The 14058-nt window shown below is 40.9% G+C and overlaps 1 protein-coding gene across 1 annotated transcript in view; it reads right to left on the bottom strand.

Moving 5' to 3' along the window:
* LOC144823032 (protein argonaute-3) overlaps window positions 1-14058 on the bottom strand; it is a 1185091-nt gene that overhangs the window by 634352 nt on the left and 536681 nt on the right. The window contains exon 6 of the mRNA XM_078681169.1: window positions 11791-11925. Coding sequence (XP_078537295.1) covers window positions 11791-11925 — 135 coding nt within the window. The remainder of the gene's footprint in view (window positions 1-11790; window positions 11926-14058) is intronic.

The following is a 14058-nucleotide window of genomic DNA, read 5'->3' as shown; positions in this document are numbered from 1 at the left end:
AAAAAGTCATTCTCACTGAAGTTCTAGCCAAACACAAGAAGGGTATTAAACAACGAAATGCCAGGAAACTTAAGAGAGATGAGATTGATTACAGAGAAGGGAGGGTATTCACTTTTGCGACAAAGTACAACCAAATACTGGGAAGTGATCGGGACAAGGGCAGAACTCATAGACCACAAACCATCTCCATCTTCTCAAGCTCTACATCGTTGAGTGCCCCGCCATCAAGTGATAGTGAGTTAGACAGCGCACCTCCACAACAGATAGACCTCTTTTTTACGGGAGGTACAACGCATCAAAAAGGGCTACAGACCACAGCCGAACCGTGTAGATCACACAAGAAAACTGGCAGAGGGAAAAGAGCAGGGGACAAGAGGAACTAACATCAGCACATGACACAGGGGTGGAGGTTATCAATCTTTCCTCCCAAACACTCACTAATGACATGGTTTCACTTTTGAAGAGGGGTCTGGGATATTGTCCAGTGGAAAGAGGGGATGTATGCAAAGTCAATATTGATCTTTTTAAATACATAAGGAATCTGAAATTGAAAAAAAAAGTGTGTGAATAATACACCCAGCTACACAATAGATGTTTTCCACAGATTGTTGTCGAGAGACATTGATAAGTTTGACCAGAACACAAGAGCAGGCAGGACACAGATCACAGACATCTATTACAAGGAGAATGACAGGCCATGACACTCCTGGCCATAGACAACTCCGTAATCATTAGAGAGGGTGTCAACATTGTAGTCATGAATAAGAAGGAGTATAATGGGGAAATCTTGACATAACTCACAGACACCAATTGCAGGAGATGCTTGCCATGAACCCCATAGGGCTTCTCACTACACAAATCAACAGGCAGCTCAGAACATGGTACTCTGAAGGTCTCCTAAGTGAGGACGAACACCTGTATCTTAAAGTACACGGACCCACTTTGCCTGTCCTATACACTCTACCCAAAGTTCATAAACATCTTCCCTTTCCTCCCGGCAGACCCATTGTGTCCTGCATCGGAGGCCCCACAGAAAGACTTGCAGAGTACGTTGACATGTTCCTCCAGCCCATAGTACATAATCATCCCTTGTACATTAGGGACACTAAGCACATCCTCTGCTTATTGTCGGATCTCACCTGGCAGGAAGACATCATCTTAGCTACATTAGATGTTGTCTCCCTATACACTAACATCAAACCTGAGTTTGGCATACAAGCCATGGACTGGCACCTCAGTAAGAGACCAGCCACCCAATGGCAGCACACAAGAATGCTTCTGTCTATGACAGAGCTCGTCCTCAAGAATACCTGCTTCCTATTCGAGGACCAGTGGTATAAGCAAATTCAAGGGATGGCGATGGGCTCAAAATGTTCCCTTCTTTGGCCAGCCTATTCCTGGGTTTCTTCGAGACACAATGCATTTGGAACCAAAGGGGCAATACATTCAACCAACACATTCTGTACTGGGGACACTACATCGAAGACTGCCTCCTACTGTGGTCCGGAACTGAAACTAAACTGCAGGAATTTTATGAATATTTAAACGCAAACACATTTTGAGTCAAATTCACCCACCATCATAGTAAAACAAAGGTAATCTTTTTAGATATGGAACTATACATCAGCAATGGGACCTTACTTAGTAAGCTACACCGCAAACCCACAGCCTGCAACTCAGTCTTGCATGCGTCAAGCTCTCATCCTCCCCACCAAATCTGGGCCATCCCCTACAGTGAATTCACAAGAGCCAGGATAAACTGCAGTGAGGACAATGAGTTCCTCTCTTGCATTGAAACAATAGAAACCAGATTTAGGGCGAGGGGCTGCCATCCCTCTTCCCTAAACAAAAGCAGAAAGACGGGTCCTAAGATTACCCAAAAAAGAGACCCATAAGGATAAAGAAAGAAAGAGACCTACCCCTCAACGAGTGAGACTCATCACCAACCACAAAATACTGACACAAAATCAAGCGAAGAGCATGCAGAAACACTGGAATATCCTTAGAACTGACAAATCAATAGAGGGCTCCACCACACCAAGACCCCTCATCACATTCAGAAGAGGGAGAACACTAAAATCCATTCTCAGTCCCATGCTCCCGCACCCATCAGAGAAAACAACTGGCTCACCCTAAACACACAGGGTTTTCATAAATGTGGTAGCTGTGGGGTATGCAGGTGGGCAACCAACAACAACCAAGGTATTTCACGACCCGGATGGGCTGGAATACAAGATTAGAAAGAACATCAACTGTATGTCCAGATATGTCATGTACGTAATTGTGTGCAAATGTAATAGGCAATACCTGGGCAGCATCATAAGAATGTTGAAAGAATGCATAAGTGAGCACACCCGGGCACTGAAACAAGGTGATGAGAAATACCCCATGGCTGTCCATGCCATCAATTGCAAGGCCCAAGGTCCCTACAAACAGTTTTCATTTTATGGTATTGAACAAATCCCGTTTAATCACAGGGGTGGAAGCAGAGAACTCCAACTGCGTTGCACTGGATAATGTGTTTAAAAGCAGTGGAGTGTGGGCTCAACACAGACAACAAGATGCAATACTTCCAGTGCGATTAAGATTTGTAAACCAATTAACCTCAATGTGCCCGTGTGACACCAAGGGGATGAGCCCAGTTTGACATCACTCCTTTTGGGTACTACATCCCTGTTCTCAGCCAATTTACTGAAGATGAGGGATAGTCTCCTTGTTTTGCTGAACTCCTCCTGATACATCCACATAGACAATGCCGTGGTCCAATGACATCTGAGTCCCCCATCTTATAGAAACTGCCACGCAACAATCCAATATGTGAATGCAATGTATTCCCTGTACAAACTTGTCATCTATGTTTCACTCATCCGCGCAGGTAGCATTGCCCGACTCTTCTGCTGCACCACCAGGATAATTATGCTCTGTCTTGTCAGAATAACTGATGTTGCCGCTCCAAAGTAATGATGCGTTACTGTATTCCCTTATGTTGAATAAGGAACTGTGTCTGTACTTTCTTGTACTTGTCCGAAATGTGCCAGTTAGATGCCCGCAGTAATGATGTGTTACTGTATTTGCTTATTTGGATTTGGAATTAGGAACCGTGTTTCGACTTGCTTGTACATGTATGTTATGTGCTGGTTAAATTTCTGGAACACCCCTATTTCCGTGACCCTCCTCTATCTACTCTTTTAACTGTTCTTTCCCAACACTTTGAGGTGAGGTTTATTCTTAATGAGCAGAGACTTGGCTCGTTCCACAGTCAGTGTAGTGGCTTCCATGCCCCTACACACACGATTTTCCCTTACCTCGCTCATGTTAATTCCCCTGCACCGCCATACACTAGGAGTTGACTCGCATCTAGATAGCTACACAGTTATGGTATTTTCCTCCATTCACAGTTGCACTAGTGTAGTGCTAGAAGTACTCTTCTGGTCTGACACCCTGTGATGACCTTTGACTACCATTATTTTAATTAACTTTAGTGTGTTATTTTATCCTAGTTTGGTATCCGAGTGGGGACCGACGCGTCTACCTGGGAGCGTGGACCCCGGTTGCTGAAGCTCTCAATCACAGCTGTTAAACTTCCCCAGTAAGGAGTGGACTGAGATGCAGTGTTTGCACCAGGTGAAGTATTGAGTTTTAGTTATTGCCATTGTGATGTTTGGCCAGTGGCTTTGATCATTGATGTGCTTTCTTTGTGGATGTTTGAGTGAGTCAAGGTGCACCTCCAAAGTCATCATTTGATGTATATATAGTGTTCTCATCTCTTGCAGGACGTCCCAGTATATTTACTTGAGTCTTATCTCATATTATTGATGTTTGTTTATTCATCAGTATTATTCATGCATTATTATTGCTTGCATATAAACATATATATCTCTTTGTGTATTTGAATGTTCTGCATTTGGCATCTGGGAAAGCCTTTCTGTTAGAGAGCATTGTGTGAAATAAAAACCCAGGCCTTATTCTAAAAGAGAGAGTCCTTGCATTTTGTAAAATAAAACCCTTTTCTAAAGTTGCTGTCTTTTGCTTCGCCGGGTGTTGAGCCATCGTGTGGGAGCTGTATTATCTGATAGGCGCAAGCAAGACAACTAGCCTAAGAGATTTTGGTAGTCTACCATTTCATTACACGACTCACTTCCGGTCCGCGGTTACGGACCACAGGTGGTGTTGTAGTCGTTGCACTTCCATGATCTACAAATGAACGCCCTATGTGGGAACCGCATTTCCGGTCTACTCCACTGTCATCCTCACAAGCAGCGGACCTGGTCCCTGTCCTGTGAGTTGATGCCTGTGTATGTGTGCCCCGTGTGGGTGGGACCCCTCCACTCCCCTCCCAACCCTGGAGTGATCACCGGATGGTGCAAGCTGACATCCTGTGGCTGAACAAGCCAGTCAGACCTACTAAGCCATGAATCATGAACTAATTTCATAAACATTAAGTAAAACACAGTTATAATTTTGAATGCAAGAAGGATGTGTGTCTTTCACACTGAAGGACATTATTTGTTCTGCAAATGCTAGTTACTTTGAAAAGAAAGAAAATTGTGAAATCGCAAATGAAGATGTTTTCATTCTTTGAATTAAAGATAAAAAGAAGATGATGCCATTATTTTTTTGGCACAACATATATAAGTTTGGCTGCTTCAACAGTAGAGGTTCCAGATTAGCCATTTGAGACATTAGGAGCATTACTGAGTTCATATGCTTGATTCTATTTGTGCATTTATTTTGTGTATCCATCAAACATTTATTCTTGCTGCGTATCCAGATACGCATGAACTACTTTTACATGCTTTGAAATGATTATTACCTATTTTTATGATTTCACTGTTTTAATGTGTGTTTCAATGATACTTGTGCTTTCAGTTTACCACATGAGTCTATAATATTACTGCTTTAACATATTTCAATCATAGTTGTGCTTTCAGTTAAGAAGTTCAGTTTTCAATCACAGTTGAGCTTTCAGATAAGAAGTTCCGTTTTTCACTCATAGTTGTGCTTTCAGAAAAGAAATTCAGTTTTTTGATATACGTATGTAATAATAGTCAAAGGTCATGGAGTGGAATGTAGTGCTAGAGGCACTCTTGTTGTCTGACACCCTGTGTTGACCTTTGACTACCATTATTTTAATTGACTTTAGTGTGTTAATTTATCCTAGCCTGAATGTACAACGTCATGCATATGCCTGTTTCTCTTAAAAGCTTCTTTCTTGTAATCTTGCAGTCTTTCAGTGGGAGCGGTCACGGAGTAGGACAGCCTTGCCAAGAACAGGATGTGTTGGTTGTGCATTTGAAAGCGTGAAATGGAAAGAGAGAGGTGTGGAACGGACTTTTCGGTCTCGAAGTGCAGTGTTGTGGCCAGTGATGCACACATGTGCTCAGTGTTGTACATTGAGAGATAAAGTATGTGAATCTATAAGCAGTTGTGCACAATTGTGCATTGTGTTGTACATTGATGAGAATTATGAAGTTCTTACTATTGGCTGTGACATGGCCTCATGTCATCTTTTTTTCTCATTCTGCCTTGCTTGAGCTTTATCTGCGCGCACAGCAGCACTTGCAAGTTGTTTGGGTTAATCACGTTCAAGGATTGTTTTTGTGTAATGTACCCGGAAGGTGGTGTGAGCTTCATCAAGATAACGGCTGGAATATGCGTGATTTGGATAGGAGGGCGTGAGAACTCCTTCCTGCCATGGTAATACTTGCTTGGAACCTGGCCATTTCTGGTAAGATTCCGCTGGCGTGGGGGAGGTCTTTCTCGAACCTTTTAGTGTAATTTGAGATTATAAAGCTGAGGGTTGTTGACTTAGAATCCGGGAGTTTGGAATCCGAGCGGGAACGGACGAGTCTCCCTCAGAGCATGGACCCTGGTTACTGAGGCTCTCAATCGTGGCTGTTTAACCTCCCAGTCAGGAGTGGGCTGAGATGCTGTGTTTGCACCAGGTGAAGAATTGAGTTTTGATTATTGCCATTGTGATGTTTGGCCAGTGGCTTTGATAATTTGATGTGTTTTCGTTGTGATGTGTGAGTGACTCAAGGCGCACCTCTAAAGTAATCATTTGCTGTATGTATAGCTTTCTGATCTCTTGCAGCACGTCCCAATATATTTGCTTAAGTCTTATCTCATATTTTTTGCTGTTTGTTTATTCATCAGTATTATTCATGCGCTATTATTGCTTGTATATAAACATACATATCTCTTTGTGATGTTCTGCATTTGGCATCTGGGAAAGCCTTTCTGTTAAGAGAGCATTGTGTAAAATAAAACCCCAAGCCTTATTCTATAAGAGAGAGAGTCCTTGCATTTTGTAAAATACAACCCTTTTCTAAAGGTGCTCTGTTAAAGTCTTTTGCTTCGCCGGGTATTTTTGCCATCGTGTGGGAGCTGTATTATCTGATAGGCGCAAGCAAGACAACTAGCCTAAGAGATTTCGGTAGTCTACCATTTCATTGCACGACTCACTTCCGGTCCGCGGTTACGGACCACAGTTGGCGTTGTAGTCGTTGCACTTCCATGATCTACAAATGAACGCCCTATGTGGGAACCGCATTTCCGGTCTACTCCACTGTCATCCTCACAAGCAGCAGACCCACTACACGAATCCTCAAGCCACAGGTGATACTCCAGACTCCATAGGTGCCCGCTTACTTATGCTGGCCACCTTATTCTGTGTAACCATTTTCCATTACTCCCCATTCAATCTCTCCAGCTCCACTCGCATGTACCCGGACCTGGGCCCTGCACTGGAGCCTTTTGCTACACAGGAGGTATTCTCCCGCTCTTCTCTACAACTAAATTGAAATGTACGTCCTCAATGCCAGATATACCTGGTGTCTCGGGTGTTACTAGGACGATGCGACTCGTTGATTCCCGTCCTGCCTAACATCTTCCAGTCCAGTGTCTCACATGACCTTTTTCTTTTACTTTGCAGTGAAGCCAGACCCGGCTCCACCCTAGAGTCCTCATTCCAGGACCTACCAGAAACTTTAGAACAATTGTATTTCCCGAGACAGCAGGGATGGAATTATAACCGGCAGCGAGGTGAGGCACCTCTCTTCAACTTCCTCACCTGTTCTTCGAGCATTTCTTTTCCCACCCAGAAGCCACCTTCACCATTGATGCTTCTCACCCTTCCTTTCACCATTTCCCTAGATCTTCCAAAAAGTCCTTTGCAGCTTGACAATAAGGTAGGACCACACACGAGAGTGCCGCCTTCCGTGAGCACTTGCTGAACTTTTAGCTCACCTTAGCCACTTATTCCTTGGCTCCAGTCTAGACTACCCTCCAGTTGCATCACTTTTTCTTGCGCACCCCCCTTCTTTTCCCCCCGCACTCCTCCTCTTCACCTTACCTCATGATTCTGTCCCACCCGCCCAGCACATTGTCACACACCTTCCGTCTTCTTTTCTGTTCTCCTCATCCTCTCACCAGTGTGTCTACCCTGCCTCTCACCATTACTAAGTGGTCACAATGATCTTCACACAAATGTACTGTGTTCGCACAATGAATGTACTTTACGCCGGTAATCTTGAGATAATACTTACGCTCTCCAGTACCACAAACGCTGTCACTTGGGTTTGAACACTTTGCAAATGGATCCAATGGATCTTGTAAACACTGTAAACACAGGGTGTTTTACTTAGGGTGCATTACTCACCATGTCACTGGTCGCCTTGTAAGACTGTAACTATCATCCTTGGGTTGAAGTGCCTGATTATGTCTTATTGTACATCCTTTCAGCCCTGAAGTCTAGGGGTAAGCCCCAGACGAAACACGTGTTGGCTGGGCAACCGTTCGAAAAAATTAAAAAAGAAGAACAATCATTACGCCTGAATGTTCTGTGTATTTACAATATGTATCGTGTTAACATTGCTACACCAACTCATGTGAATCTATGAGCTAGAGAGATTGCTCTACATACACCTCCAATGTGTGCACAGACAGATTGTTAACTTCTTACTTGTGACTTATATCCATTTCTCAGGTTTAATGCTAGCATATCACAATTTATTAGTGAACTCTGTGAGATCCCTGCCTTCAGCCTTGCTTACCAGGATTTGCAAGATTTGCTTAGATTGATTCCGTGAAACTACCTGAATGAAACGATTTTGCGATTCACAAAAAAAGTTTAAATGGATGCTCCCATTTATAGAAGATCTGGTTCTTATGCAGGAATACTAACACTGGGAGGAATGGTCTCCTCTTCTGGAGTCTGTAGTAGTAGCATGGGAGGAAAGGAATATAAACATTTTCTCAACAATTGATCAAAAAGACATGACAATTCCATTCTGTGAATCAGGAAGCAAAGTCTAAACTTTTATAGTCTCTGTTGGTGAATTAGTATATTTACAGGTAATCCCACTTGACAAATGATGCTTATAAACTCATGCAGCACACATTTGTGGCGCCCTTCGAAGATAGTGATCAAGGTGCTGACTGACACTTCTTCAACCCAGTAAGGCTTCAAATGCCATAATTAACATCTGCACTACCAGTAACTGCCAGTTGGTTTGTGCTTTGACTGACCATTTTCTTGACTTTACATCCCTCTTTTTTTAAGTAGTATATTGCTAATGAGCAGTTAGTTTTACCTACAATGGAATTGTTAAAAAAGAACAGGAAGAAGGACTTTAGGTTTTGATAAATTAAGGGATGTCCTCTTTTTTCTGGGGCAATCTACCCAAGGTTAAGGTATTCTCTTCCTAAAAAATGGTCATGTTTTACTAAGTGGTTTTATTGTTTGAGCATGCAATGTTGCTTCTATCCTAAACTTTAAGGGGCATCACCAGGAGGCTTTAAACCTTATTGTGTCACAGAGGCAGCAATATCTTCTTCCTCTGAGGAAAAAAGGCTAAACCTCTCTTAGTAATTGGATCCTGTGGTTCAAATGGACTTTGTGGCTGGAGAAGAATAGCTCAAGTCTGACTATATTTTTAACATTGAGCATGGCAGCTAGGGGAGTATTGACATCAAATATGTCTTACATGTGGTGTAGTGAGACATACAGCAAGTGGTTAGTGATCATGTTCTCAGTGGGAAATGGTGTAAATGCTATACAGCCAATTCTGCTTTTCCTATATGCCTTTTGAGGGAATGGGGTCAACGATTGGACAGCAAAGTCCAGAATAGTGGGATTCCCAATCCTAGGTACATCAGGAGGTTCAAACCAGAGTCAGCATTAGAGCAGGAATACAGCTTGATGGCCGCTCGTGTTCGAAGCATCTTAATCCAATCATGGTATTCTGATGTTTTCTGAGTAAAATGCCACCCAGTCACACCATTTTGGGGGGCCATTTTGTATTCTTACCACAGGACGTACACTTGGCAAAAGTGAAGACGTGCATAATGTGAAGAGCAAATATAGGACAGAAACAGTGAAAACAAGGTATTCTTAAGAAACCACCGACGAGGCAAACAGACACTTAGACTCTAAGCAACAGAACAAACTCTCCAGAGGTATAACATTTTCCAAGGCAGGAGAGATTAAAAGGACATCAGTTTTTAGAGATCCTATATAAAAAAAAACAGACAGGACAAATTAACTGAAGGTTTAAATGCCATTATTTGTTGCTGTTCAGTGGCACCATTGTTTCCCTGAAAGAAGTGTTGCAATGTATATCCTGAAGCAAACTTCTCTTGCATTCATCTGCTTTTTTCTTTTAAAAATGGAAGTCCTACGGACTAAAAATAAAACTTTTTTTCACTTCACTTTATTCAATAAGTCTGAATGGCTCATTTTAAAAGGAAAGAATAAATACAATTGCTTGAATTTTGGCTGTAGATAAGCACTCAAATTAATAAAAACCTTTTAGATAAAGTATTCGGTTTGTAAAATTCTCTGAAATGTTGCTGAGATATTTAATGTTAAGAGCGGTTGTATTTTACGATGTGCGACAGCAATGAATTCTATTTAGAATGACTCAAATAAGATTGTGAAGTCTACGTTTGGTCTTTAGTTGCTACAGTGGGATATGTTTGTGTTAGTGGATCAGCAGGACAAAATTATCACAACCACTACTTATGTAAAGCAAGGGCTGTAAGAAATACGTTACAGGAGCTAGCAATAATAATATGGCAATTAACAGTTTTGAACCTGAGGGACTTTGTTCACATAAGTAATGATTATCTTTAATATAGCTATTAAAAAATTCCTCTTTACCTTTTCTCATGAAGCCTGCTGCTGAACAATTATCCCATTAGGAGGGCTCTGGTCAGCTATGCAAGTCTGCCTTTTTGATGTAGTTTAATACTCTCCTGCCATGCAGGGTTCTATTATATCCCATACACTGGCCTATAATCGCGGTGTCCTGAAGACTTGCTACTATAATGCAACGCGAAATGATGTTCCATACAAACCTGTTTATCTGTAGGTACCTCACGTGACCGCATTTAATACACATTAATTACACTGTAAAACTATCTTGAAGAACTTGTGTTATTAGGTCCCTGAACAGCAGATCTAATCTGAAAACAAGACCTGCTTTCTCTTGTTGTATTGTTTTATGAACGATTCAATTGTTTTATGAACAATTCAATGCGTAGAATTGTTTAAGCCTATAAACGTTATTTCCTACAAGAAGCGGCTGAAGGCAATATTCAGAATAACAAGTCAACATTTATCATTCTGAATACTATGATAATAAATTGCTGAACAATGCTGTGATAACGTTAAGACATCAAATTATTTAAAAAGTAACAACAATTCTGAAGGTGTCTACATGCTGGCCAATGAATATTTGAACTCAGATGAAAATAATAAGATGTGGAACTGTAAAATACCAACCCCCCAAGCAATGGTTAAAGAAAGGCTGCAGATACACAACATTACATTTTCCCAATGTCTTCTAATATACAAGCCAAATTATCAACATGTGCTTTGATAAATCATGTGTGAGGTCAATCATGTGTCCAGGTAGGCACACTAGCTTCAAGTGTCAACCCATAGCTAATTACTTTTTATTGGGTTTCCTCTTGTCTGCTCCTTGACAATGCTGCAAATGCATTGCTTTGAAGTCCTAGTATGCACCTTTCTAACATCTAAACCAAAGAGAATTGAGCACGCATGTGCTATCCAATGTAAGGTAGGCGGTATATTGCTTCAAGTTGTTAGTCTTTCAGGCTGCGTATAGTCTGGTGCTGTGTAGAAGACAGTCATCCAGGTAAATTCAGAAAATATGGGTAGTTGATATGCTTGATGTGTGTAAGAGCATTAGGCCATGATAAGCGAGGAGGTAAGATGAAGAAACTCATTTTGATGACTCAGGATATGCCTGTAGTGCAAGCACAACAGGTAAGGAGATACTGACGTGTGATCCGATTTAAGGTTTAAGGTGTAGTACTTCAAGTTGCTAGTCTGCATTGCTGCGTCTAGGCTGATGCAGTGTAGAAGACAGTTATTCTGGTAATTTCAGACAATATAGGTAGTAGGTATGCTAGAGATGTGCAATTCAATGTCTATAGCTATGCTGAAGATGCTGCAGTGCAAAAGTGTGCTGAATAAAGGAGTTTCTTCTACCATGATCAATGACTTTAGAAGGCACTGCTCAATTTGAAATCTCTACAGATCAAGTCCGTAAGGATGAGAGTAAGCGTGAGTGAGTGAACGAATGCGTGTAAATGTGTGAATGAGATACATTTTTCCTCATAAAGAAACCTATACATCTCTGGCTAAGAAGCCACACCGTAAACCAAATTTAGTGACTAGCTGATAAGCTTAATCTGTATATGTGATCAAAACAATAGGACAACGTTCATACAATAAAAACTACACACATCTGTTTGACTCACCCTTTATCTCTTTGGTGAATTTAACCCGATGAGAATCAGTCAGAGGTCTAGGTTGTTCATCAATGTTATGAATATCGAGCACTTCACACATGAACTGGATAACAGGTTGTGCTTTATAGAAGGCAGTGGCAGAAACTGGGGAAAAACAATCTCCTTTTTAAGAACAGCTTTTAACATTGTTCATACACAATCAATGTATTTGGTTTTAAGGCTATTTCATGTTATGTACAACATAATGTATTTTATTATTGTATTCACTACTTACTTCACTGTGGGGTTTGAATTCAAATTCTTCAGGTTTCTTTGAATAAAAGGTCAAGGAGACAAAGTTCGAACAAATTTCTATTTTACTCTTTCGAAATTTAAATATCACTGACTTATGTTAACTTGGCCTTTTTCAGTTTGTTCCTTTGTCACTAGAGTTACTTGAGCTCATCTACCACGCCTAGTTAAGAAATTAATTGAAAGTGGGCCATACCAAAATAGTAATACTTTTCATAAGTGAGGTGTTGTGAAATGTAGGGCAATTTACATTCTAATAAAACTAAAAATAAACAATTCTGACATACTCTTTCAACAAAAGAGCTGCATGATGTTTTCATAATTGTTCACGCCTCAACTTGAATCTGTATAATTGATGGTAAAGAGTAGTAATATGACATATGTGGTCATTAGAAAATCAGTCGGAAACCCATTTTCTACACAAAGAAAGGTAATAACACAATGAACTCGACGCAACAAGCCATATGGTATATTTTCAAAAAATCTATATGTATGCATATATATATATATATATATATATATATAGACACTGTAATAATCTAAATTACCACTAGGTGTCAAGACATCCAATACAGCCAATTACAATCAGCTTGAAATTATCAAATCAGAATGCCCTACTACAGTTTAAAAAGGCAGATCTTTACAGCTCTTAAAAAAGAAACTGTACTAACTGCCAAATATTTAATGTACAAGAATTCCAGAATCTAAGATCAATCACTGAAAATCTTTCCTCTCACCTCCACTGAAATTTTGACAAAGGAATTCAGAGGAGATCTAGGTTGAGGTATGAGAATTCTTTCTTTCTCAGTGAAGAGAAATATGCAGAAAACACTTTATAGCTGGGAAGTGGATCATTTTTGACAACAGAAGTAAATGCAACTTGTGAATTTCCCTTGACATATCTTCTTTTAAACAGGCTATTGTGCTCCCCTTCCTAAAAAAAAAGCTGCAATCGGATCATTCAGAAGTGAAGAACTACACCATCTTTTGTTTGCCTCTAGCCTCTAATATTTTATTAACATCTACTCAAATGTGAGCTTTCCTAGAGAGGGTTGACATCTTCAATCTTTCTCAATTGGGCTTTTGATCAGCCCACGGTCACTGTGGCCTTAGATGGTATCAAATTAGCACTGGACTGGGGAAGTGGCACTGCTCTGAAACCTTTGAATCTGCCTGCAGCTTTAGACACGGTTGACAGTCTTGTGCTCTCGGTTCCACATTATCACTCAATGTTATAGTCATTATCATGTAGAAAACTTTGGGTCTCATCACTCTGCTCTACACTTTTGAATGTGTACACTGCCTTGATAGCTGCATTCTTTAGAACGTTTAGTCTTTCTGTCAATTACTACAATAACCAACTTCTATTACAGTTAGGCAGCTCCAATGACAATAACGCTGTCAGCTTTTTTTTTTTTTTTTTTTTTTTTTTAAAAACCTTTATTAAAAAAAACAGGGAAATACATGCGCAGGCCCACAACCCTCATGGCCGGCCGCAAATACATTCAATAAAAACAGGAGAAATTTCAGGTCAATCAGCAAACAGGATATGTTAAAGTACACCAGGCGCGGTTGTGAGGCTCGCAACACAGGATACGAGGTTTTCATTTTTAAATTTTGAAGAAGAGTAGGGGCTGCAACAGCAAGGACACAACACCTTACAGGAGAGATATACAGAAAAGACGAGGGGGACGCACCCCAATGGCAGTCAGAGATAGGCTATGGCTATGGCAACAATATAATCTAGGCAGCCGCGGCGGTAACATTAAACTACAGACAATATTACAGTAAACAACGTTCCTAAATATCACCCCAGAGAGCCCACCCCCAAGAACAAAGAAACAGGGGCTAGTGGAGATGCCGAAAGAAGAGGTAAAATGCAAGACCAAGAGACAGCCAACCCTACTAAAGAGGAAAGAACCCTCCCAAAGCCGGAAAAGAGCGATAGGGGCCATAGAACAAAACAAACTAAAATAACAAACCCCC

The sequence above is a fragment of the Lissotriton helveticus genome, chromosome 3_1 (genome assembly GCF_964261635.1).
Source record: "Lissotriton helveticus chromosome 3_1, aLisHel1.1, whole genome shotgun sequence".
Taxonomy (NCBI): Eukaryota; Metazoa; Chordata; class Amphibia; order Caudata; family Salamandridae; genus Lissotriton; species Lissotriton helveticus.
This window is presented reverse-complemented; position numbering and strand designations above follow the sequence as displayed.